The sequence below is a fragment of the Arvicola amphibius genome, chromosome 12, assembly GCF_903992535.2.
Source record: "Arvicola amphibius chromosome 12, mArvAmp1.2, whole genome shotgun sequence".
Lineage (NCBI taxonomy): Eukaryota > Metazoa > Chordata > Mammalia > Rodentia > Cricetidae > Arvicola > Arvicola amphibius.
Window position 1 is genome coordinate 84,457,533 of NC_052058.2, and position 27,541 is coordinate 84,485,073.

Consider the following 27,541-nt stretch of genomic DNA (forward strand, 5'->3'; position numbering starts at 1 on the left):
ACAACTCCCAAGCTTGCTTTAAAAGAGGCCATGCCGTGGGTGGGAGTGGGGAGAGGGAGTATGTGTGTCATAAGCAAGGGAAGATACTAAGTGGTTAAGCCCTGGATGCATCACTAGGGACAGTCTGAGGAGGAAAGAAACAGCACTTTATTTGGAAACAATTCTGCTGAGATGCAGAGTGTCTCAACGTCTCTTTCCGGCTGTTTGCTGTGAGGTGCATGCTGCATGCTCAAAATAGGGGCTGAGTTTTAAAGTTACAGGCCAAGTTCTGGGCCTGGATCCAAGGAGCAGCTCAGGCCTGATGATCCACCCTTAGGGGAAGGTCCTAAGCAATTGTCTGATCTGTGTCCCCCTCATTCATTAGGGCTCTGGGGCAGCCCTTTCTCAAAGCCTTTGTACTTGGAATGAGCCCTGAACAGGAAGACACCCAGGCTGGGGCAGAGGAGGGTTCCCACAGAGACAGTGTCCAGGTGGAGGCAGCCAGTGAGTCTCCTTGCTGGTCTCGCCTCTGAGACAGACTTTCTGCTTATTCCTGCCATCAGTTCCAAACCTAGAGTGGACAATAAAACCAGTGTTTTCTGCTTTTTCCCTGAAGTATGGTGAAGCAGGCCCAGTTTTTTTTTAATTAAATTTTTATTTTGCATGCAGGTGCACATGCACTGTGGTGTGCACATGCACTGTGGTGTGCACGTGCACTGTGGTGTGCGCATGCACTGTGATGTGCACATACACTATGGTGTGCACATACACTACGGTGTGCACATGCACTGTGGTGTGCAGGTGGAGGTCAGAGGACAACTTGCAGAGAAGTCTATTCTCTGCTTTCACTATGTGAATTCTGGGAATCCAACTCAAATTGGTGACAAGTGCCTTTACCCACTGTAGTTCGATTTTTCTTTGGGCTTCCAGCTCACAAATAATGACAAAGAAACTTATTACTAATTATAAACGCTCGGCCTTAGCTTAGGCTTGTTCCTATCTAGTTCTTTTTTTTCCCTATCTAGTTCTTATGACTTAACCCATATTTTTAATCGACATATTTTTTAATCTTTCCACAAGGCTCATTACCTCATCTCCATACTGCACACCCTGCTTCCTCCAAGCCTGGCTGGCAGCTCCGTCTTTCTCCTTTCCAGAGTCCTCTCTCTGCCCGGATGCCCCCCCCCATTCTCTCCTGCCTAGCTCCTGACCATTCAGCGCCTCATTACACCAATTACCGCAACACACCTTCATACGGTGTAAGCAAATATTCCGCAATGACCCACTGAGACATCTCACGGGTTCAGGATTCAGTTTTCAAAAGGAATTGTGAATTTTAGAAGGTAGAGGCAAGCCAAATATGGGGGGGGGCGTTCCTAGAAAAAGAAATGGACATTGAAGATAAAACCCGTGAGCTCCAAAGTAATTAATAGGACTACGCCGATGTTGGTCTCCTGGTGTTGACAATGCACCATGGTTGTGTGAAGCCTGAATGTGAAGGGAAAATGGGGGGAGAGTTGGGGGGAGGGCTGCAACTTTTCATTGAGAAAATAAATAAGAGCAAGCGCTGGAGAGGAGTCAGAGAAAAGGGGACTCTTACATCCTGCTGGGGAGAATGTTAAACCAGAAAAATTAGAACAGAAATTAGTATTGAGGTTCCTCAAAACAAAGCAGCAACAACCAAAAAATGTAGCTCATGATCCAGCTCTACCACTCCAAGTCAACAGACCAGAGATCTGCACATCAGTGTTTACGGTAGTGTTATTACAATGGCTAAGCTATGGAGCCTACCCAGATGTCCCTCAACAGAGGAATGGATACGAAAAAGTGGGGGATGAGCTGGAGAGATGGCTCAGTGGTTAATAGCACTGGCTGCTCTTCCAAAGGACTCAGGTTCACCTCCCACCACCCACATGACAGCTCACAACCGTCTGTAGCTCCAGTTCCAGGGGATCAGATGCCCTCATACATGAAGGCAAACAGCCAATGCATATGAAATAAAAATGTATAAATCATAAAAAGAGAAGGGTGGTTAATATTCACAATGGAACTTTATTTGGCCCTAAAGAACAAACTGTGTCATCTTCCAGGAAAATGGATGCACATGAAGATTGTCACATTAAGCAAATTAAATCAGATTCCAAAAGCTCAATAACACATTTGTGGACCTAAGATTGTATAGAGAAATATAGAACCATGTATGTATATGTAACATAGAAACGGAAGCAAAACTGTCTGGGAGAAGCAAAGGGACTAAGAGGAGGGGAGAAGGGGACAGAAAGGGGGTATGTGGAAGGACATGGCCAGAGTACATTGTATCATTACTTATAATTATATCATATTATACATTATCATTACTGTGAATTCAAGGCTAGCTGATCTACAAAACGAGTTCCAGGATAGCCGGGGCTACACAGAGAATCCCTGTTTTGGAAAAGCAAAACAAAACAAAAAAAGAACAAAAATAACAAAAAATTGCAAAGAAAAGGTGGAGGGAGTGGAGAAAATGACAAGGAGAAGTCGCAAGAGTCACAAGGAGGAGTACGTGCTTAGGCGTGCGACCCCCTCACCTAGGAGCACAAAGAGTTCTCCTAAGCTTCAGTGCTTAAGACCAAGTTACCACCCAGGACCCCCGTCCTCCACGGCTGGCAGATTTCTGTGCTGAGATCTGGCTCCTGGGACAGTCAGCTCTCCCATTGACCCATTAAACCTGCTTTTCTCTTTCCCTTCCCAAGCTCTCAGCTTCTGGTCAGAGATGACAGTGGTCACCTAGGCCATCCCAGGGGAGACATAGTGTTTCAGTAAAATCTAACATAGAGTGTCTGATGTGTGTCCCAGCATTCACACGTTGAAACCATATCTCAGCATACACACGTTGACACCGTACCCCAGCACACACGTTGACACCGTACCCCAGCACACACGTTGACACTGTACCCCAGCACACACGTTGACTCTGTATCTCAGCATACCCGTTGACTTAGTACCCCAGCACACAGGTTGACTCCGTTCCTCAGCACAATGATATTGAGTGATCAGGCCTCAGGAAGAGTGATTAGATCATTGAGGGCAAAGTCCCCTTTTTACAAAAGAGGCCTCCGAGAGACCCTCAAATTTCCCATATGTGAGGACACAGCAAGGGGGTCCTTTGAACCAGAAGGTGGCCCCTTACCAGACAGTGAGTCTTCTAATACCTGGATCTTGAGTTTCCAGCTTTCCAGAATATGATCTGTATGTGTTGTTCATAAATTACCCCGTCTATAGAATTTTGTTACAGCAGTCAGAATGGATTACATGAAAAACCAACATTTAGGACAGGCAAATCTAAAGTATGGGCTGGTAAGATGGCTTAGCCAGTAAAAAGAACACCATGTAAGCCTGACCACCTGAGTCAACCCCCAGAACCCACAGTGGAAAGAGAACTGACTCCTCAAAGTGGTGTTCTGGTCTCCATATATGCACCATGGCATGGATGCTCATGTATGAGCACACACACACGCTCATATATACACATATTCACACATATACACATATACACAGATGTGCGCACACAGACATACATACACATATTTACACTTATACACACATGCATACATACACGTGCATATACATACATCACACACATACACATACACACATGCATGCGCATATACATATACATATATTTACATATATACACACATGCATACATACATGTGCACATACATCACACATATATACACATGTGCATGCACACACATATATCATACACACTAAAAATAAATAAAAAAGCTTAATTGTGAAGGTAGTTAAAACAGAGGAGCCCTCAGCACCCACATTCGCAGACTCAGCGAACCCTTGGGAAACTTCCTACCCCAGCCCAGCTCAAGTTACCCACTCCCTCTTCTTTGGTGCCCTCAAGACAGGTTGCTCATGAATGCTTCCCTCCCCCATTTTTTCACTTACCCACCTGAGTGAATGGCAGTGGAAAAACCCACCGTCTACGTATTCAAGATGAGTACCAAGCCAGGTGGTTCCAAGACACATTCACCGTCAGGGCTGCCTTCTGCCATCGTCCTAACTTTCTCTGGTTGCTGCAGTTCTAAGAGCGTTCCTTCATGTCTCTTCCTAGGACAGGAGAGAAAGAATTAGGTACCTGTCCGCCTAGAGTAACCCCAAGACTAACAAGACCCTTCTCTAAATTTCGTTATGTCTTGTTTACCTAGTCCTTTAGCCTTGCTGTGACAAGGCCAAGGCTGGAGATGCTGCGGTGAGCCAGGCTTGGAAGCAACAGCCTACCAGCTCTTGCTCACATTCATCTTGGCTTCCCTGGTTCCACCAGTCTCTACTTCCAGCCATCTCACTCCTGGCAACAAGCTGGGCTCTGGCCAAGCAGAATGGCAGCAGCACTCCTCTGGTGTCTTGTTGGCATTATTGGGGAAGTTGGCTTTGAAACCACAGAGGTGTTTCAAGTACCAGGGGAGAGAGCTCAGGAAGCTGTGGAGACAGCGAGACGGCTGAATTAAACAGCATCTGTCTGTGTGAGTCATTGCTCCCCTGCCTGCCACCATAGTCCTTGCATGAACCTTGAGCTAGTGAGACACCTCAGCCCACTAAGTCTCTCCTAGAAGCAGAATCAGAGCACTTAGCTGAGAATTACTGCAAGAAAGGATTCCCTCCTGAACTTTATGGGCCCCAAGGCACTACATACAGTTTCCTGAGAGGGTAGCCAATGGTTGGCCCCAGTTGGTCCCACCCTTCTTAAACAGCTTCTCCTGAGACCTGCAGCCCTCTCCTTGTGGCTGACCTCATGTCGTTCCAACATGACATGGTGTATTCAGTAATCAGCACAGCTGCCTTCTGTCACTGCCCCATTTTGCCTCCGGTGACAAGCTTCGTTGGTTTGACAAAATTAGTTTGCTTGAAAACTACAATGGAAGCCCTGTCTTTGCCAACCACAAGCCTGTGTTCCACCTCTCCTGGTTTTCTTCATGGTAACAGAGAATTCAGGAAGGTTGAAAATGTCCCCATCTGGAACTTAAGTTTATGCCAAAGGCCAGCCAGGCAGAGGGGCAAATGGGAGTGTGTCTACAGATCATGGGCCCCCGTGGTACCCAGCAGGCACTGGGGAATTCCCATCAATGTACTTGAATGGGCTCCTCCTCATTGATGTGAGGGAGATACTGTCATCCATACCGCTCAACAGATGGCTATTGGCTTCCATTCATAGGCTGCTTGGGTGTCATAAGCAGTGGGTTCATTAATCTGGATGGCAGTCAGGTCTTTGGGCATCTGAAGAGTCTTTGGGCTCTTTCCATTCCATCCATTGGGTGATTAAGAGAACAACATGGGTTGGTTGTAATTGCAAAAAGCCAACAATAACCCAAACTCCCATGTACCAGAGTCCATCACTCCTTCTCATTCTGCAACAACCCTATGAGATGCACATTACTATTCCCCTTTTGCTTTGGTTTTATCTTCTGACATGGCCACATGATATAGACCAAGCTAGCCTTGAACTTATGATTGCCCGGCCTCAATCACGGGAGTGCTGAGATTATAGGTGCATGTCACCACACCCAGCTGCTAGCCCCATTTTATGGATGAGAAAAGTGAATGTCAAAGAGGTTATCCCTCCTGATTGGGTCACACATCAAAGAAGAGGTACAGCGTGCTCTTTCCAGTACAGTATAGGATTTCTCAGCCCTTATATTTAAGGACTTTAAAAATTTTTGTGTTTCTTTTTTCTATCATCCTGCTACAACATAAACACAGCTATGAAAATACACTAACGCTTGTTTGTTTTGCCGTTGTTTCTACAAGAGCATTTTTTTAGCAAATACACAAATAGTGACCCAGCCCTAGGGAGGTCACAGGCTCTCTCTTCTTGCTTCTGTATTTATGTTCTCTTCATTCTGGTCCTGTCTTCTGCTTCTCTCCTATGCCTTTGTGTTCCCCCGGGGTGTTTCTCTGTTTTCCCACCTTCCCTCATCATCTTTTCTGCTCCTTTAGGCCTTGGCAGCCAATCCTGTACCTTTAGCATCTCGTTGCCAAGCAACAGACTTTCTACCTGCCCCATTGTGTTAGGATCTCCATGGCAACAAATATTGCCAAAAAGGAAGGGAGGGGAGAGTTATGTGGGTTGCAGGAGGACCCTGTATTTTTGGACATTTGTGCGGTTTTGCCAGCCGTAAAATGCTCACTCTCGGGGTTCCCAGAGGACATCACAGTTCGCTTAAACCTAAACCTTCTAGATGGCTTGTCAAGAGACATAGTGTGAGTCAGGGGAGATAGACTTCAGCTTAGGGATGTTCGTGTGTAGTTCAGGGTTGAGAGCCATGAGCACTTTTTGCATGGACAGATGGAGCAGGGTCATGTGACCACCTCTTTGTGAGATAGTTCTGACAACCTAGACAAGACAGGGCTTCTCAATAAGGTTAGTGAGACAGGTAATGAAGAGTTTTTCCGCAGGGCACAGAGAGGCTGCATGTGAAATGGCCTTGCTCAGAATGCAGCATTGAGGAAAGGCTAAGAAGTAAAGGATGGGGAAAAGCATAAGATTCTGGCCACATGGGCTCCCACCAGAGATCTGGGGCATGTGGCGTGTAGGAGCCCTGACAATTCACGGTCTGTCCTTAGGCACCGGGTGTACCCCCCCCCCCCCAGTCTCTGCTTCCCTTCCTTCAGAGATCTGGCGGGATTCTGCTGGGAAAAGGAGGAAGGGGAGGTGGGAAAGAGATGGGGGTAGCACAAACTCCCAGCGCTTATGCTGGGGTACAGCAGGGACATTAGCTCTAAGTCCACAGACTGTGAGGGATGTCCTCAAAGATGTCCTTCTGGTGTCTGGCTGGGAAGGGGAAGCTGAAGCCACCTTATGAAGGAGAGGAACATAAAGGGAAGGCGGGCAAGCCCGAGCTGGTCAGACCACCGGCCACCCCTTCCCGTGGGGAAGGTGACCAGCCAGGACTCTTTGGAACACAAATAACCTCATATGATAAAACTTTCTCACGGACAGAACAGGCTGCTCTATCTGTACTTACTGTTCAGGATAGAGCATGTGGACAGCTGTCCGTCCCAGGACCCAGCACTCACGGGGCCTGCGATAACACCTAACCACCCCATTACACTGGCATTTTCCTCAGTGGTACCGTACTGCATGGCTTTCCCAAGGCCACAGGTTATCACACCCCTGGCCCTGGGCATTCCAGGCAAGGAACATCTCTGTCTCTTTCAGCTCCAAGCAGGCAATGAGAAAGACACAATCTCATTATTTAGTGCTTAATATGCTTAGAAGGTTCTCAGCTCCAAAACAGAGCATTGCAGATTGTTTTCGTTTGTTTGATTGATTGTTTCTGAGACAGGGTCTCCCTGAGTGGCCCTGGCTGCCTTGGCACTCACTTTGTAGATCAGGCTGACCTTGAACTCTTAGAGCGCTGTCTGCTTCTGCTTCTCAAGTGCTAGGTTAAAGGCATGAGCCATCATTCTCAGATAGTCTAGGTTCTCAGTCTAGTGGGAAGGAGAGCAGATGGGGTCTTCTCCCTCGCAGGGGTGGAGGAGAACCCATACATCTTCTCCAGCTGTGCTCTCCTACCTCTTTGGCCTGTTCATGGTCTTGTTATGCACGGCCAGGCTCCCAGTGAGTGATGCCCTCCTGCTGAACAAGGCAGTTTAGATGCTAGATGCTTGCCCGCCGAGAGTGAGTCAGACACTCCAGACACTGTTGTGGAAGGAGTTTGGCTCGTCTTTCGGAATAGCAGTCTGCAATGTGTAACTGGAAGGCTTTTCAGGACTCTCTCCTGGACCCAGCCATTCTCCTTCTAAGAACGAAGCCCTAGGAAAAGATGTGAAGCCCAAGGAGAACGCCTTTGATTCCCGTGCTCAGGAGGCAGAAGCAGGCAGGTCTCTAAGTCTGATTTCAGCCTGGTTTACAAAGTGAGATCCGGGACAGCCAGAGCTACACAGAGAAATCCTGTCTCAAAAATCTGAGGAGAAGAAAGAAAAAAGAGAAAACCGCAATTGGGGGAAACTGGAAACACCATTCGTGGGCAGCAGTGGTGAAGGGGTTTACGGGGTTCAGGCAATACATTCCCATAACGGTTCGTGATCCGATGAATGTGTTTTGAATGACATTTGGAGACTTAAAGTAAAAGGTAAAGGGGCTTAGTACACGGTAAAGAAATGTATACTTTAACTATAGTACAGTTTTATAGTGTATGTGTATTTGAGGGGTTTGTTTTTTCTAATATATGTTGTGATTTTTTTAAAGAGTAGTAACTACCCTTTGGGGTTTTTTAAGAAAAGGTTAATTTTATTTTTATATGTATGCATATGTGTCAGGTGTGTGCTGGTGTCTGCAGAGGCCAGAAGAGGGCGTTGGATCCCCGGGAGCAGACATTGTGAGGGGCTAATCTGGGTGCTGGGATACTCCGAGCCTCTGGAAGAGCAGCAAGTACTCTTGCTCCTAACCAGCCAGCCTTTCTCCAGCTCTAATAGTAATAATTTGAAAGTACTCCCTATGTTTTGCTACACTTTGCCCATTTCATCTTCACAGTTCAGTGATGTTATCTAGAAGCAAGCAAAGCTGGAGAGGCTAAGCAGCTTCCCAAAAGCCACACACCTCACAGACAGAGTCAGATCCTCCACATACCTCACAAACAGAGTCAGATCCTCTACACATCCTGAGAAATAAAACATACAAACAAGCAAACAAATGCATGAAAAGCTAATACTGTCATTCATTCAGTGTGGGGTGGGGACAGGTGTGTGGTACTCATCCGCCTGACTTGTATCTGGTCCGAGCATGGGAATGCCAGTATATTCCAGCTGTGGAGACACTCTGCTCAGCTTATCAGGTAGCCTGCTCAAACCTTCTATCAGCGCTTGAGAGTGGAGACCATGCTGATCCGAGTCCTCGTGCACACACTTCCAATGTGATGAGGCCCAGAATATTGCAAGCAAACACCCAGCTCAGTGTGGGGGAAGATAGGTGGAGATGGTGGGAATCCACCCCCCTCCAGAAAAGCAGCTTGTATCTTGAGCATTCCAGAATCCTGGAGAGCTCCCTCCTACCCTACCATCAAGGAACCTCCCTTCCTCTGGCCCAGCCCTGTGCCCTAAGCTTTGCTGAATGATGCACCTCCATCTGCCCAGCTGGAAAACTCATCTGTGAGTGATGCTGGAAACCTTATGTTGGGGGAGAAACATCATAATAAGTTGAACGAGAGAAAGATTGAGCCGTACAGTCCTAAAGAGACCTGTCGTCTGGCTGGCTGCCAGGGTCTCTGCTCTCTCTGTCTCAAGGTTCCACGCACAGCTGCTTCCCCCCTCCACTCCACCCCCACCCCTGCCACCCGGCAGCCCAGCCTGGGTCAATCTGCCCTGTACGTAAGCTGTCCCTTAAGAAACCAAACCCCCAGCAACTGGTTCTCAGAACCTAGACATCTGCGTCCGGTGGCTTCGAACTCTATAATCTTCATCACAGGAGCCAAACACAGCGGTAAGGTGTTTGGCATTGGAAGTCGTGAAGCAGGAACATTCTGGATTCCAGGAAAGTGCCTGAGAAGAGGGGGAAGAGGAGAGGATGGGGAGTAGGCAGGAAGAGTGGCTTCTCTGCCGAACTATATAGTTGTAGGAAACTGTGGGCGGGTCCCATGCTTCCCAGGCCCAGCCCAACTTCCTAAGAGACACTTATAACAGACCTCCAGCCCCCTGTGATTTGTGGGACAGTTTTAAACCATTGATTTTCATTAGCACTAAATCATTCCTCTGGGCTAATTGAAAATGAATCAAAGGTACTGCTTTGAGTAGAGTTTCTGGATGGAGCAAATCAGCGAGCTATACCAGATATGCTGACAGCAGGAGTCTGCAGCCAGGAAGTTCTGCGGCCCCTCCCTGAAGCTCAGACTCCAGTTCTGTGTCTGAGGCCAGGAACTGAGAGAACGAGACCCCGGTATGAGGAACTAGAAAGTGCACGCTGTTTTTTAACTAGCAGGGTAGAGGTGAGATGCGTAGAAGAACTTCTAGACTAGGGGAATGGGGTGACTGGGTTCTGAATCTAGGAGGAAGATAAGTGGCTGACTGAATCTGTGTGGTGTTTGAGATCTCAGAGCACCCTGTGTTTGGCAGCCTGGGTGTAGATGGAAGCAGCTCATGGTCAGGGAACAGTTGGGGGATGTTGTTTGGGAGTAGGTGACAGGCAATTCCAAATCTGGGTTTTGCTGCATTCAGAAGCCTCTGTCGGGGATCAGTAGGGCTGGACTAGAGGCAGGGGCTGGACCCCTGCATTGGCGATTTACTCGAGTTATGTTGGGAGTAACCTGAGAGCCCCTCAGGACCCATCTTTCCTCTGTAAGCATGTCACCATCTGGTCAGATGGAGGCCATGTCAGCCTTCAGGATCAGGGAATTCCTAAGAGCTTGGCAGAAGCCTGGGGCTCAAGGGGACATGGAAGGAAATGATGGATTCCCACTGCCTTTGAACAATCCTAATCCCTGTTCTGAGCCAGGAGCCAGCCAGGCGGGGGGGCGCTGGGGTACTGAGCCCACACTGCTCCCCTGCCAAATCGTAGCCATTTCCTCTGCTTCTCTGCCAATCCTCTGCCCACTCAATGATACCCACTAGCGGTCCACCCTTGTCTTCTATCCACAGTGTCTAGGGTGATTCCCTTTTCTGCCAAGGACCTGGCAGCTGAATTGCGGGGGTGATGCCCCCGACAATCTCTGTTCTCAGGCTGGCAGAGGATAGAGGCTGGACCTAACAAATGTCTCTTGAGGCTCTGCTTCAACTCCAAGGGCCTCTTCACAATTGCAGATCTGAGAGAGACTGAGGTCTAACACGGGCAGGAGTCTGGTGGCCACACCAGCCTCTTCTGTCATTTCACACTGTGACTCGGACGAGCTCCTTCCTTGCAGGCAGGGGATGACTATCTTTGCCTGTATATCTTGCACACAGGTAGCACACAGGTACTGTACCAGGTCCTAAGCTCCATTCTCCAGGGAAGCCCGATGCATGCTGCAAGATGTGGAAGGGCAAGGGGCAGTGTAGTGGTGAGGAGCTGGGAGATGTGGCAAAGCGCTTGAGTTCATTCCCAGGGCATTTGTGTAAAAAGCTAGGGACTTGTTGGCACGTATAAATCTATCACTGAAAAGGTAGAGACAGGAGGATTCTTAGAACTTCCAACTAGACAGTCTATCTGGGTCAAACAAACAAAAACACAAAACAAGGTTAAATTGCATTATTTGTAAACAAGTTTTAAAAAATTTAAATGATGTATATGTTATAGAACGTGTAAGGTTGAACACATGTTTGTGTGTGTGTGTGTGTGTGTGAGAAAGAGAGAGAGAGAGAGAGAGAGAGAGAGAGAGAGAGAGAGAGAGAGAGAGTATATGACTGTGTATGTGTATTCACGTGTGTGGGTGTGGTTTGCCTGTGTATATCTGGTCGGAGTATAAGTGTGTATATCTGGGGATAAGGTGCATATTTCTGTGCTTAGGTACAGGCATGTGTGTCTCATCTATGGAACATATAAACCACAGAAATATGCTGATCATGAGACATGAGATCAATGTATTAACAGTTTCACGCCCGCCTCTCGTCACTGGGTCTTCTGGGTCTTCATATGACAGAAGGACAGCATCCTTAAGCCACTTTGAAGAGAGTACTAATCCCATCTATAAGGACTCTGCCTTGACGTAGTCACCTCCCAAGGGCCTGGCCTTTGGATGCTATCCTTGGAGATTCATCTCAGCATGTGGATTTGGGGAAAACAAAACCATTCATACCATGGAAGTATGTGTCTGTGTGCACAGTGTCCAAAGGCTGGAGCAGCAGAGTCACCTTTCACTGTGGCATCGAAGGACGTGGCTGTCCGTTCTCTGTGAAGGTTCAGCCCCTGGGGAGCCAGACTGGGGTTCCAGCCAGAGAAAGAAAAGCCTTAGTTGGGGCTTAGTTATGGGAAGTAACGATCAGGATTACAAATGCAAAAGAGACCCCATGGCAGATGAAGTAAAACGGCGTGAAAAGAAATGCACACGGCCCCTAAGACTTTCCCTCTGTGGCATCTGGCTCCTTGCAGGTCATCCAAGTCAGCCTCCTGGCCCAGATGTTGCCCCTAGGCTATCTTCCTATAGTGAAAGCCCCACCTTCAGAAGTATTTCTACAACTTTGCTCTCTCTTTTAACACATGCTACTTTTAATGCATTTTTATTTCTGTGTATGGTGTTTTGCTTGTATCTATGTTTGTGTACCACGTGCATAGCTGAGGGCCTCAGAAGTCAGATAAGTGTTTCAGATCCCCTGGAACTGGAGATAGAGACATTTGTGAACCACCATGTGGGCACTGAGAATTGTGGGTGCTGGGAATAGAACCTGGGTCCTTTGAAAAGAGCAACTGGTGCTTTGGACCACTGAGCCATCTCTCAGCCCATTGTGGAAAATATTAACTTTACTATTTTAAAATTATGTGTATATATGTATGTCCATATATGGGTATGTGCACTCAAGTGCACATCCACTGAGTCCAGAAGATGGCATCAGATGCTCTGGAGCTGGAGTTCCAGGCAATTGTAACTGCCTGGTGTAGATGTTGGGTCCTCTGAGAGAACAGAGTGGTTTTTTTTTTTTTTTTTTTTTTTTTTAGTTATTGTTAGTTATGTCTAGGTGTCTGAGGAGGTTGGAGGGATGTCAGATCCTCTGGAATTAGAGTTACAGGTTGTTGTGAGCTTGCCTGATGTCGGTGGTGGGAATCAACTCAGACTCTCTTCAAGAACACATACATGCTCTTAACCACTGACCCATCTCTCCTCCCGAGCAGGATGCTTTTCACTGCTGAGCCTTTTCAAGAGCCCCATGCCGTGGCTTTCAACATATGAAAACTCAGCTTGCTGTCTGGCTTTGTGCACTCACTCCACTCGAGCCCTGCATAGATCAGGTGACCCAGTGATACACCAGTGAAATGAAGTTTTGGTTAGAAATGAACCATTCTGAGCAGTGCTTGCTTGTCTTTGACTGAAGTGGCTGCCGTGGATGCCTAATGGCAGAGAGGGCGGTCAACGCTGGGCCAGGACATAGCTCACTAACAAGCAGCACTTCTGGTGGAAGAGCGGCCACTGCTGTAACCTTCCTTCCTCTCCCTAACTCCCCCGTCTGTATACCTAGTGCTATAAAGTTGAATGCTCGTCATTAACACCCAAGAAGTATTCTGCTCTGTACTGCGCCTCTAGACCTCAGGCAGAAGCATCAGTGCCCATATCTGCGTGGCAGTACGTGGGAAGGAGGAAGATGAGGATGTGGCCAATTCAGGTGATCCTGGCTCCAGATCTGCATTCACTACCACTCGGTACTAGGTAGACTGCTCCAGGCCAACAATGGCGGTGTAATTTTCCTCCATCTCTTTTCTATATTTTTCTTTCTCTCCCCTTTTCCTTCCTTTATTCTCCTCCATCCTTTCTTCTTATTCCAACATAACATATCCCATCCTTGTCATACCGTGATTAAGATGGCCCACTTTATGGACCGGGCATCTTAACTGCTTCCCCAAAGATCTGTGGCTTGCCTCTTTAACTGGCAGCTGCAGGAGGAGCTGTCCTATCAGCACCACAACCAGACCCCGCCCACCCTGCGGTGACTGCGGGCTGCTGCTCAAGGGCAGATCTGCACAGGAAAGCTGGTCCAGAACTAGCGATCTGGAGAGTTCTCCAGCCTCATAATGGACCACCTTCCTCCCCAAACACCCTGCCTAGGCTCTGCAAAATGGAGGGAGCTAGCACTTGGGCTCTCACCACCTTCTAAGCTTGAGTAAAATATTTATAGTCCCAAAATACTTCTTGGCTCTGGGATTTGCAGAGCATTAAGCCAGTTAGCTGGCATTTGTCCTGATGGGGCCTGGGGCCAGAGTGAAGAGATGCGATGGGGGCTGGAAGGGAGGCTTGTTCCAGCTATGTGGTGAGAAGCTGCAGTGGGCTAGCTGCAAACACAGGCTTGAGATCTGGGCTCTGTAGGTGTTACCTAGGTTCTGCCATCTGTAGCCGTGTAACCCTGAGCACGATCCTTAACCTACCTGGGTTTTGTAATCTGTGCCTCTGAAGCAGGGATGAGGGTGATGCCAATTGGTAGGACAATTGCAAGTTATTGTGGTAGAATTGTTAGATTGGTTGTCAGGCATGCAGCTCGGAAAGGCAACTAAAAGGAGTTTAGTTAAAAATAAAATATAAGGGGCTAGAAAGATGCCGGTGAACTAAAAGCACTTCCTGATCTTGTAAAGGACTCATGCCAGGCATCCCCACAACCGCTGTAACTCCAGCTCAGTGGATCCTCTGTCCTCTCTAGGCCCCTGCTCTACCCTGCTCACACACTCACCCACACAAGAGTTTTAAAGTTAAATCTTTAAATACGTGTTTGTGGTGCCAGGGTGAGTGTGTGAGAGCAGGGAGTTGGAGTATAGAACACTGAGGGTGATCGAGTGCCGTTTTGGATGAATGTGCTGTACACCATGCCGGGGATTGTGGGGCTGCTCCATCCGAGGCCACCAGCCTCTTGACTTACCTGCAAAACATCAGGCCGACCCACTTGTCATCTGAATTTGGTTCCTTTCCTCCCTGGAGGAGGGACAGATGTTCGAACATAGTTTCTACCACTGTTATGTGCCTGTTACCATACTGAGTGTCTAATTTTATTCTCTCATTTAATCTTCTGAAAGACCATTGTCCAGATTTTGCAGGTAAGAGAAATTTTCCAGGCTTAGAAAACTTGACTTTTCTGAAGCCACATAGTGAGAAGTGATGGACCTTCCAGACTGGCCTTCCGCTTACCATGATGCCACATGTTTTTCCAACTGCTCAGTCTCTCCTTCCTCTGGTAGATTGTTGAGTGGAATCATATCCAGCATGGGTGTAATGAATCTTCCTCTGTCCCACCAGCCAGCTCCCAAATAACACGGAGACTTATTATTAATTATGAAAGCTCGGCTGTTCACTAGCTCTTATAACTCCAATCAACCTGCTTTTATTAATCTACATTTTATCATGTGGCTTTTTACTTTTTCTTCTATATGTCTGACTCCCTCTACGTCTGTCTCATTGGCATCTCCTCCACACTTAGATTATCTACTCCTACTTCCTCTCTCTGCCCAGAAGTCCCGCTTATACTTCCTGCCTAACTATTGGCCATTCAGCTCTTTATTAAACCAATCACACAGTGTGCACACAGGTGGGCAGTGTTTGTCCTGCTGCAGATTTATAACAGGAGAACTAGGCAGCTCAGCCTCCATCCCTGGGATCTCTGGTATAAACCAGACATGGAAGCTGATTCTGTGGTGCCAGTGTGTGGGAAGGGAAGCAGGAGAGTCAGAAGTTCAAGGTCGTCCTTGGCTACAAGAACTCTCTAAGCCAACCTAGGATGCATGAAGCCCTGTTTCTAGCAGATAACACAGACAAATGCGAATGGTGATAATGAAAGGAGAGAGGGCTGTCTTTGAAGTCCTAACAACTGTTTGTTGAGGGCCAGACGAAGCATGGATCTAAGCCTTTTGTGTTTAACTAACTTACTTATTGAAGCAGGAGCTGATCTTGGTCTCATTTGTAGAATGGAAAAACACAAGTTCTAGAACTTACCAGGGGTCACACTATAAGTCAAGCCGGGCTTTGGGTCTGGAAGTTTCCTCTTCATCATTGTGGCACTCGCTCTCTTGAAGAGCAGGATGTGAATGATGGAGGCGGATGGATGGACCCGTGGGTCTGAGGAACCCTATACCACATCACCCATGTCCAAGACTGAACACCAGCCCTATTGTTGCCTCTTCCCCGAAGTCTCACTAGCTATCACACCCTTAACAGACCATGATGTCTCAGTGGTGCTTCATTTTATCTCTTTAGTACCTGCCGGACAGGCTGCTTGGTGTGTTTCTCAGTCCTTGAGATCAGAACCTGGGCCTCTGCCATTTTGATTTTCATAGCACCTGACAAAGCATGTGGCAGATGGAAGGTACGCAGCTAGAGTGTGAGGTTGTTGAGCAAAGAGATGATGCCAAGAATCCTTTTGAAAATGGGATGCTATTTGTAACATGGAGTACCAATTCCCTAAGGTAGCAGTGAGCACAGGGTTTCCCAGAATGAGGGAACTAAGGAACTCCTGAGACTTTCTTCTTCATGGAGCCCAAGTGAAGTGCCAGGTCAGATCAGAGTACTTGGTGTTTTGCTGATCTCTCTCTCCTTTCTCTCTCTCTCTCTCTCTCTCTCTCTCTCTCTCTCTCTCTCTCTCTCTCTCTCTCTCTCTCTCCCCTCTCTCTCTGTCCTCTGCATCCCTTCCGTCTCCCTCCATAGCCATCTTCTGCCCTTGACGCTCCTCGAATGCACTATGAAGGTGTCATGAAGGCTGATGGTGCTAGCAGCCAAGTTCTTTGGCTTGAACGGAGTCAAACATCTCCCCAGGATCCCGTTACTATGCCTGTTCAGGACTCAAAACAATGAGGAGTGCGAGGGCCAGAGTAGGGAGCAGAATAGGCCCCAGAGAAAGTACAGAGTCTCGAAATTATTTGTCTCACTAAGAATGCAGTAGGTGCCACAGCCAGCAGGCATCATACTGTGGCCCAGGACAAAATACCTAGGCAGAGGTCTACTTATGACCTCAGGAGTCACCATGGTCCATGTCTCAGCTCAGAGGCCCCCACCCATGTGTCTTTCTCACCTCCTACCCTTTGTCCTAAGCTGTATTAGTCAGCATTCTCTACAGAACTAATAAAAAAGAACAGAACCAATAGAATGATTATATACATATATTCATTCATTAATAATTCATATCATTCATTCAATAAATCCCACATATATTTGTACAACACACACACACACACACGTAAGGGATTTATTAAAGTGGCTTACAGGTTGTGATCCAGATAGTCCAACAGTTGGCTGTCTCCTGACAGAAATTCCTGTAGTTTTTTCGGTCCATGAGACTGGATGTCTCCATAGACCCAATCTGATGCTGGAGTCCTAGAGGATTCCTAGAGAGCTGCTGGGCTTCAGTCTACAGTGATGGAATCAAAGAAGTATGTTCTAATAGCAGCCAAGGAAGGCTCAACAACAGGATAGATGAAATTAATAGCAAAGTAAAGACAAGCAGTCAAAAAGCAAAAGCTTCCTTCTTCCATGTCCTTTTATGTCTCCAGATTTAGGGTGGGTCTTCCCATCTTAGATGATCCAATCAATAAACTCTCTGAGAGTGATGCCTAGCTGCTTGAGTTTAAGCTGATTCTAGATGTAGTCAAGCTGACACTCAGGATTAGCCATCACACAAGCCCACGTGTATCTCCAGCCACCTACTAGTCATAATAGATCTATGGCCAGGCAAATTATATCCATCACCTCTCCCCCTCTCCAAGCCCCTGCCCCATTCTCACCCCAACCACCCAAGGCAAACAGAATGAGGGGACAGAGAGTATAAGAGATAAGGAATGTTGGGGGAAGAAGAGCTCCCCACCCAGTGCTGCCTATGACCGATTTTCTTCTGCTCCGGTCTCCAACCTATGGACTTTATCTCCTTCCCAGCTCCATCTCTGAGAGACTCAGAACAACATGACAGCAAGGGAGAGGACATCATGGCACAAGGGGTGTTGGGGCTGAGGCTGGGTACATGGTGAGTGTAGCCTGCCGATCCGCAGGGCTCACCCCCTCTCCAGTACACCTTGACACAACTCAACCGCAGCATCACCTTCCTGTCCCATGAAAGGGGAATGGTAAGACTTGCCTTTTCAGGTTGTTGTGAGGATTCAAAATAATGTCTCACCAAGAGAGACTGCTCCCAGACACAGGGAACAGCTTGGCAAGGGCAGATGTACGAGTTCACCTTACATTGCCCAGAGATGCTCACTTAGAGGCAAAACTAGGATGCCCCCCCAGTGACCCCTCTGCCCACAGGCTAGAATAATGTTGCTGCCTGGTGCGTGAACCCTCTATCACTCTAAGGCTGTTGTTGTCTCTCCCAGGGCTCCACCTGGGACAATGGCTGTCACCTCCTAAGCAGCATCCTTGCTTCCAATCTCCTAGAAGGCAACCTTCTGAGGAGGAGGGGCAAGGAACTGCAATGGAGAGGCAGGGCGGGGCCCCCCCAGCCACCTACCACGGCCGGTTTTAAAAGTCTTCTCCCATCATGCTTTTTAAAAATGATGATCTAGTGAAAGCAGCAGTGAGTGGGTGTACTCATTAGCAAGGGAGCTAGAAGCAGCCTTGGCCTTCAGAACTGAAAGCCAGCCAGCCCTAGCCAGAGGGCGTGGGGAATCTGAGGCCAGCAAGTTCCAAACTAGGTCCTGCAGAGCTAGCTGGCGGTTCCTGGCAGAGCAGGTAGGTGGCTGCTATGGGTCTTTGAGTCGGGGCACAACAGCCTGGAGACACTCGATCCATCAGGCTGAACCAAGATGCAATTTCTAGATTCTCTTAAAGATGAAGTTCCCAGAAGGGTGGTCTGAGGGGCCTGACTGGGTTGGTCCACACGTTGGATTTTGATTGGGAACAGAAATAGGCCTTTGCAGCAGCTTACCAAGGAGGCTAGAGCGTAGAAATGCCGAAGTCTTGAGCGTGGGTACGACAGGTCAGTCAGTAGTCTAAAGCTTTTGTCGCAAGTGGGCCTGCTGGTCAGTTCAAGTGCTCAGAGTCCAGCGCAGCTCAGTATTCTAGGCCAAGATCAGCTGCCTGAGCCCACAAAAACCTCCGGGCTAGGGCTCGGCACCAAAGCTGACAGACAGTGCTGACCACTATAGGGGGTGGCTGGCGGAAGGAGGGTGACAGGCTATATCCTGTCTCCACCTCACTGAGGCCATAGGCTGTCTAGCAGGGGTGCTCTCTTCTTGTTGAGTGGACTCATGATCTGCACCTCAGTCTTATCGCACCTTCGTTTTTCAGTCCTGGAGAGGTTACATACTTTTCCAGGTTCTAGGCAGGTGCAGGCAATACCATGCTTGCATTCCTCTCAGATATCTTTGTGGGAGAACACACCTCTGGTCCTTTCATGCTCGGACCTGAAGACAGAGCAGGACGCTGTGCACCCCGAGCAGGCCAGGGGTGGACTCACTCCCTCAGTCTGACCAGGCCAGGAAGGGCTAGGAGTGCACAGCACTTCAAGCAGGAGTGAGCTGAGCCTTGGGTGTGGTCCTCCATGCAGCGACCCTGGAGGGGCAGAAGAGAGCTCATTGTGGTCTCTGAATGCACATGGCTTTGCTAGCCACCTCTAATGGAGCAAGTGAAGGGTACCTTAGGTCATCCAGTAATGTCATCAGGCCACTAAAGGATAAACTAGAGGAAGGGGAAAGGGTATGGCTTCTCTTTCTTGTCGTCTGTTGGGAGAACGCCTGTGTGTTCTCACAGCCTACAAGTTGCTTCTACAGATCCACCCTGACTGGAGCATCTATCTTGGCTTCTCACAGACTAGTCCAATGTTGGTCTCGGGCCCCAGCTCAAAGGTCAGGGAGAGGTTGCCAACAGCATAAACATCCCCGACTCTGCTGCTGGCTTCTTTTTTTGTTTTGTTTTTATTTATTTATTTTTGTTTTGTTTTGTTTTTATTTATTTATTTTTGTTTTGTTTTGTTTTTCAAGACAGGGTTTCTCTGTGTAATAGCATTGGCTGCCCTGGAACTCTCTCTGTAGACCAGGCTGGCCTTGAACTCACAGAGATCCCTGCCTCTGCTGGGATTAAAGGTGTGCACCACCACCTCCCAGCTCCTTTATTATTTCTGCCTTTGATGTAGTGCTTAGAAAGTTTTTTTTTCCCATCACAAAATCATGGACATGTTCGTGTCTGTAATCTGTAAATTCTTATATTTTGATTTTTAAAGACTTGACTCTTAAATTGATCCATATTTAATTACATGTGCCGTTGTAACAGCTACAGATTCTCTTTGAATAATTCTCTTCACTCATTAACATGGCATAACTGGGGAACTGGGGTGGGAGAGGGAGACTGAGACCTGGAAGGGAGATGGAATAATGAATGGATCGAGGTGGAAGAAAAGGGAAAACGCGCTGGTGACTGAAGGTATTTGACCTTCAGTGAGACCCTCGGTTTCTGAAGTTAGTTAAGGGGGGAGGAAGTGGAAAAGAATAGTCTTGAAAATGCAGGTGGGGAATGAGCAGAGAGGACCCATGTCCAGGTGCTCAAATCCCCCGTGGTTGTAGGATTAGGAAAAGGACCAGAAGAGGTCATCAACTAGGAGGGTAAGAGAGTGGGAGGAGCCTGGGCCTCATGGAGACAAGTTTCTGGATTGGAAGAACTCTGGTCTGCATGTCATCGGGTCCAATGGCATGTAGGAGGATATTACATTTCCCTCGGGAGGTATCTAAAGGAATTGGGTTACTCTGAAAGTCTTGATCCCCTAGCATCTGTGAGGTGAGTCTGTCTCCATCGCTGGAGAGGAGCAGAGTCAAGGAAAGTCAAACAAAACTCATGCGCAGAGTATGTTCTCAAAGGCCTTTTGTGCATAGGCTTACCTGTTTGTCCAGATTCAGGCAGGAAGCCCACAGCTGTCTCTCAATGCCAGCACCATCCTTATGCACCAGGGACAGGGACGTGAGACCTTACCTGACATTCTCCTCTTCTCCGTCTCTGCAGGATCCTAGTGCAGCCCGACCCCTGTCGCTGACAATGCATGGGATGGCCAATGTGAATTCTGCCAGCCGCCCACACTACGCCTCTTCCATCCCTGTGCCTCGAGCTTCCTCACAGACCAGGATTCACACCCCAGGCGCTTCTCCCCAGCTGCGGCCTAGGCAGGCTGACTTGGCCCTGAGCCCCCAGCGTGCTACCTCCCCAAGACGGGGCAAGACTGCAGTCTCTTCCAGAAACTCTTCACCCAAGGCCTACAGAGGAAGAGGCACCCCCAGGGCTGTAGGGCCAGCCAAGGAGTTGGCTGAGAGTGTAGAAAGCCTCCCCAGCTCCCCTTGGAGCAGCCCAAGGATAACCCCCAAAACAGCCCTCTCCAGTCAGGCGGGATCCAGAAGAACTGGGGAGACACAAAGCACCCAGAGGAAGAAGACCCAGGAAGGGATCTCAGCTCGCCAGACCAGGGGAAGGAGCCCACCCCAGACAAGCTGTTATGGAGAAACTCAAATTCCAGGGCCTACTGAAGGTCGAATGCTCCCTACCTGCCAGGGCAAAGAACAAAGAGACAAAACCTACAAACGCCCTAGGTCTCTGGAGCCTGATGAAGGGGCAGCTTCAGGGACTTCCTCTCCAGTCTGCAGCCCTGTGCACAGCGTGAGGCCCTCTCCTACTCCTGGGGTCATTAGCTTTTCCTCCGCCCATCAGCAGAGCCAGCCAATCACAGCCACGGTGGCCCCCTTTCAGTACAGGTGAGTTGGGGAGCACGGAGAGAGAGGAACAATAGCTCTGAGACCAAGGGGCAAACTCACTGAGAACAGAGGCTTTGGTGACAAATGGCTGGGGAGACTACAGGGCCAAAAGCTAGGAAAGGGGATGGCTAGAGACTTGGGCGTGCAAGACAGAACTCTAATCTTAAATCCTCTGCTTTTTCTCAACGCTGGACCTTGACAACAAACAGAGACTCGTGAGGGTGTTTCTAATGTAGCCATTTCACACACTTGGAAATGACAGAACTATATTAGGGTATTAAAGATGCACCCGATACACAGGCAGGAGGGTCAGCGGGTGCTCTCAGCTTGCCAAGTTTGTATAGGCCCTTTGCCACCACTGTGTGTTAGACAAACTGTTGTCTTGAGCGCGGAGTCTTTAGTAGCTTGAGCAAAGCCTTAACTGCTTCTCTCTGCTGTTCTCATAACGTTTCTGTGTCTGTCTGTCCATCTCTCTTTCTCTTGTTGCTTTCACCACTTGTCGCACGGCCTTGTGCCTGTTTATGTGCATGGTGTATTGGCAGTCAGTAATACTTCTTAAATCGCTACGTAGGTGTTGTTGTCATTGGCAGTGGCCGTGTGCTCACAGCAGTGTGGCCAACATGCCAGCCTCTCTAGCTTTCAGACATGGCAAGTCGATTACGTGGAATAACATTTAGCCAACTACCCTTTTTTAAGTAAAAATAACTCTTTAGTAACATGACCACATTGAGTAAACTAAGTTTTAATTACTAATCATTATGTAGGTTACAAACGCCCGAGTACAGCCAGGTGGTGGTGGCACACTCCTTTGATCCCAGCACTCAGGAGACAGAGGCTATCACTCTGTGAGTTCGAGGCCAACCTGGTCTACAAGAGCTAGTTCTAGGACAGGCTCCAAAGCTACAGAGAAACCCTGTCTCAAAATAAAGAAAGAAAGAAAAAGAAATGCCCGAATGCAAACTAAACCCTTTCCTGACCATACTCACTTTCTGAGTTTCCCCCACTCCCGTGCGAATATAGGAGATAGCTGCCAGTTTGCATTTGGGGGTATATAAAAGCTTGTGCATCAGTCCCTGGGTACTAGGGACCTCTGAGACATCAGAACAGCTGAAGGCCAGGGCTCTAGAAGTATCATCCTTCACTAGAGATCCACTCACATGCATATAGATCTCTAAACAATTATGTGCAACTTTATATCAGAGGAATAATTGTTGGGATATGGGACAGGGAAATTAATATCCACTGTATTCCGCATGTGGTCAGGACTCACTTGCAGTGCTACATTCAGTTATGAGCACCAGGTTTTAAAAGGACATCGACACACCAAAACACATTTAGAAAGGCCCGGCAGATTGGTGAGGAGTCCCACAAAGGTGTTTAAAGAATAATTAGAGGAAGCGAAGAAGTTAGCTTGCTTTGGAACGAGAAGGTGCAGGATGGTCTGTGAGCTGTTCTCAAATATGGGAAAGGCTGTCATGCTGTAAGATGAATTAGTTTGCTTGGGGCAGCTCCAAAGAGCTGACTCAGTGGCATGGAGGCTAGGAATTAGCTCAAGACAGATTTGAGGCTGGATAGGAAGAACTTTCCGACAGCGAGAACGGCTGACAATAAGGCAGGGAGTTTCATTACTGCAGGATCCCAGCAGATTCCACAGCTCAGGAGTCCTTAGCCAGGTGAGCCCTTTGACCCAACTGTTCCTCCCTACTCAATGCACATAGGGGCGGTCACATCTGTCCCTTTTCTTTCTCCCCTGAGAGTCTGAAGCTAAAGCTGAACCAAGAAGCATAGACATGGAAGGTGTTCCTTTTCTGTTTCCCCTTTGCTGGGGTTTGAACCCACAGCCACCTGAATGCTGGGCAAGGACTCTGCTTCTGAGCCGCACTCCAGCCCCAGCCTTCTTTGGAATGGCCTTTTCCCTAACAGCTAAACACCTCCCAGGCGACTACGACTTGCTTTTCCTACCTGATTCCCTTCATTTTGAATTCATTCTTTGGGAAAAAGTGTCAAGGTATTAAGTAGTCTCAGGTTTTATATTATCCACCCTACAAGTCCCCTGGTATATTTACAGTCTGGCATTTTTCAAAGAGGTCGGAATATTTCCTTCTGAACATTTTAACGCAGCTTAAACAGAGCGGTGTTTCCAGTATTCAGCATACATTGACTGCATGCTTGCATTTTAAACAGAAATGGGATTGTTGTACCTCGGGGAAGCGGTGTCCTCACCGCCCACCCTTAGACCTTGCACTTCCCAGGCCATCAGTGGTGGTTGGAGGATGGGTCACAGCAGGAGTAAGATTTGGATGGAGGATACCCCGGCATGCTGTAGGCAGATGGGCTGGATCTCTGCACACCCTGCACGGCCGAGAGCTGCTGCCATGGACAAGCTCTGCCAAGAGCTTGGCTAGGCCACTCATCTAAGCTCTACAGCCAAGGAGGTGCCATCTGTTCCCTAGAATCCATAGACATCCTGTTTTCGTGGAAATCTACCCTCCACCCCCAACACCTTGGGCTTTTGTAAAACCTCAGGTGTATTCAGAAGCAGAGGTTAACGGGTTTCCTCTTCCTGCCTCCAGCCTGGTCTGGGGAACAAATCCATTACCCATCTTTCACTTTGCCCCAACCTCCCAGCTGCATCTTTTCGAAATCCTGGGTGTGGTCATCCCAGTGACACTCAAACGCCTGCCACCTCCCACCTCCTCTTGATGCCCTTCCTTCTTGGACCCCAGAAGGCAGAATGTCCCTCTGGCCAATCCAGTTTCTGGTCTCACACGTCCAATTCCATCACACCTTTCTCTTTACTCCCGGTATGTTTCTGTAAAAGGGCCAATGTGCCTGCATCGTCATCGTACTCCTCCCCCGCACCAAGCACTGTCGTCTGCTGATCCTGCGTGCCTTCCATCCGCGGGCCAGTCTTGTAGCAGACTTTAGTTAAGGAGGATGGCTGGCTAAGGGTGTCAGGAGAGTGGGGACACTGAGGTCACCACTGTGGTTTTCCTCTTCTCTCTGACTTCTGGCCTAAGTTGCCCTGTCCTTTCGGGCTGAAAAGTGAGACAAGCCCTGGCATATATAAGGAATAGAGGCAGGTACAGACTCATGTGCAGAGCCAACTAATAGCAGAGAGGCAGAGGCCACCTTCCTTCATGCTCCTGGGTTTGGGAATCCTGGTACAGACAAATGGCTCATTCTTACCTGTCGTTGTGACACAATGCCGCAGTAGACTTGTGACAGTAAACCAGTTTCAGAGCTGGTCAGCACCTGTCTCCTCCAAGTCAGACACTGCTTATATATGATGCTATCAGTAAAACCTTTCAAATATTATATAGAATTCCCTCACCTCAGTAAGCTTTCCCATTATTTTCACAACAATATGTTGCCTGTCCATTCTGATTTTTTCCCCAGAAAAACTACTGTTTTGTTTCCCCCTGTCCCCTTGTCTGTTGTACACTTGAATAAGATGAGTGTCCCCATTATATCAACACCTCCCAGGGGCCAGACGAATGAGACCTCCTGCTTTCTCAGTTTACTCCCACCCTGCCTTGTACCCAGCATCCATCTGAGTGTGGCAGGCATACAATATCTCAGCGCTGCCCAGATGGCTCAGAGAGAGGCAGCAATAGCCACAAACCCCTGCTGCAGACCCAGTAAGCAACTTCAGCCTGGCCCTTCAAAGGTCATCACTCCTGGTCCTGATGAAAACCAGGCCCAGAGAGGGGAAGATGCTTGCTTGGGTTACACAGTGAGCTCATGTCAGAGATGGATTTAGAGTCCCAGACGTAGAGGTATTGGAAAAAGTGAAAATCTAAAAGACAAATTGCAGCAGCGCTAGAGACTCCCAGGGTCCCCTGGCCCAGCCTGTCAATTTCCCCTCTTGTCTGCACAACCCTCCCTTCCCCCTCCTTCCAAGCTGCCAAAGGGTCCATTTAGTTAGCGACATTGGGCGGGGATATGGGGATAGGCGGGACTGCTCTGAGCCCAGGGTAATTGCATGTAAGGAGAGCTCCCACAGCCTTTGTTCCTGGAGCAATTGTATGGTTGGGGCTGAGTTCTGAGGTCTGTACACTTGGTAGCCAGTGTCCAGAGACCTCACCCTTCCTTCCTGTTGGCACCCTGGATCTAGCATGGGCTTGTCCTCTTGGGAGTCATTGTGACTCAGGCTGAGCCTACCCCTCCTTTCCTGACCGTGTGTGCTTGAGGTGAGCAGTTCCACAGAGGTCAAATGCCCTCTGAGTACCAGGAGTCAGTGGCTTCAATATCAGAGACAACCCTTCCCTGCGGGTATGCTTTCTGCTGCGCAAACATGAGCATCCTAGGGGCAAGAATCACAGCAAGGCAGAGGAACCCAGGCCTGAGATGCAGGGGCATCTTTCTGCTCTGGGAATGATGTATGCTGCTGGGCAACAAAGGGCAACAGATGTTGAACATTTCATTGCCCTCAGGGACTCCTTCCTGGCCCAGCTCTGCTGCTTGCTGGAGTGTCCGCATGTACACATGTCCCCAGGAGGGGTTGGCCCAGAGAGCTTAGAGCATGGTAGAGGACCCAAGCTCAAAAAGGGTTTGCCTAGCCCATAGAAGGGCTTTGAAGACATGAGTTACCTTTCTTTCTCGGCCCCACAGGTTGCAGACAGACCAGGAGCCTGGCCCTGTTCCTCAGGAAAGCTGGACCCTTGATGGATACACCAGCCCCACTAACAGGACTGAGGACAGCTTGTCCTGCATGGGTAAGTACCCTGCCTGGGGAAGACTTCCTACACAGGAGCCCATCACTGTCTGGACGCTCCTTATCTCCAAGAGATGGAAGTGGCCTGGGCCTAAAGACCTGCTTCTTTTCTTTTGCTTTGTGACAGGACCCCACTAAGGAGTCCAAGCTGGTCTCAAACACGTCATTCTCCAGTGCTGGGTAATGGCACCACATCCATCTTAGATCTATCTCTTTTTAAAAAATGTTTATTTTAGTTTATTTTTTTTTGAAGCAGAGTTCTACTGTATAACCCTAGCTGGACTGGAACTTGCTATGAAGATCAGGTTAGCACCAAGCCAGCCCTATATTTTTCAAAAATTAGGGGTGTGTGTGTGTGTCAGGGCACATGTGGAGGTCAGAGGACAACTTGTAAGAACTGGTCCTCTCTTTCCATCATATGAGTTCCAGGATTGATCTCAGACCATCAGCTGTGAAAACAAGTACCGTTACCTGCAGAGCCATCTCCCCGGCCCTCAGCTCTGTCTCATGACAATGAGGTACTAACTAACCTGGGAACTGCCCTGATCATTTCTTCCATGCTTGACTCAACTCAGGGTAAAGCTGTCAAGTCCAAGATCACCTCAGGGTCAGGCTAGGAAGGTGGCCATGAGGGGTCATTGTCACGTGTGTCCAAGGCTCAGGTTGTGAGAATCTCTGTGTGTGTCACAGGGAGATCACAATAGAAAGGTGACAAGCTGGGAGAGTGACTGCCAGGTTGTGGTGAATCCCAAGTTCAATGCGAAGGTGCTGGGAGCCCAGGTGGCAGTCCATAGCTACCTGCCCAGCTGCCTGACCCCTGCTTCACACCCAGGAACACTCTAATAGTAAGCCACTCCCACACCTGTTTCCCTGTCTCCTTCCCTGTATCACCCTGTAGTCAGTGTCACCCAGAGCACATATGCTGCTAACAAACCCAAAGACCCCAGACTGACCAAGCAGACCCTTGAATTCAAATTCAGTAATATGCCTGCCTCTTCCAAGTATGTCCTCGGGTGTCCTGTGAGCCTGGATGAGTGCTTTAGGAACGAATAACCAAGTGTCTTGTGACCCACTGGCTAGTACCTAAGAGAGTCATATTCTACACTCTGCATAGCATTTAGGTCTATGTGTTGATTGATTTCCTAGCAATATTAAAAAATAAAAATAAGCCATAGAATTCAGCAGCATATGCACCGAACTACACGTGACAGCACACCGGGAAACACACTCTATCTGTCAGCTTCCTAGGCTAAGGGAAATTTGCTCTGGCAAAACAATAAACTTGATTTCGTTTGCGGTGCTAAGGAGTAAACCCAGGGGCCTGTGCACGCCAGACAAACGCTATACCCCTGACGCTGTCAGTCGGTGATGAAAGCCCAAGCCTGTCCAGAAGGTTGGTCTTTTAGCTTCATTTCTGTGCTCAGCTCCAGTGGGCAAAATGTGAGGTCAGCTCACAGCCTGGCCTTGACATCATTTGGCAGTGATAGCACGTCACTGTGTCTTCCCTGTTGGGCAGGTGGGAAGGTAGGTGAACG

General features: G+C 48.5%; 1 protein-coding gene across 7 annotated transcripts in view; it reads left to right on the plus strand.

Annotated features, from left to right (window-relative positions):
- The window catches only part of Nav1 (neuron navigator 1), a 244,968-nt gene that overhangs the window by 56,565 nt on the left and 160,862 nt on the right, over positions 1 to 27,541 (plus strand). For all 7 annotated transcript variants that reach the window (XM_038349076.1, XM_038349078.1, XM_038349080.1 and 4 more), the window contains exons 2-3: positions 20,550 to 21,289; positions 25,904 to 26,007. In XM_038349076.1, the coding sequence (XP_038205004.1) occupies positions 20,583 to 21,289; positions 25,904 to 26,007 (811 nt within the window). In that variant the 5' untranslated portion in view covers positions 20,550 to 20,582. The remainder of the gene's footprint in view (positions 1 to 20,549; positions 21,290 to 25,903; positions 26,008 to 27,541) is intronic.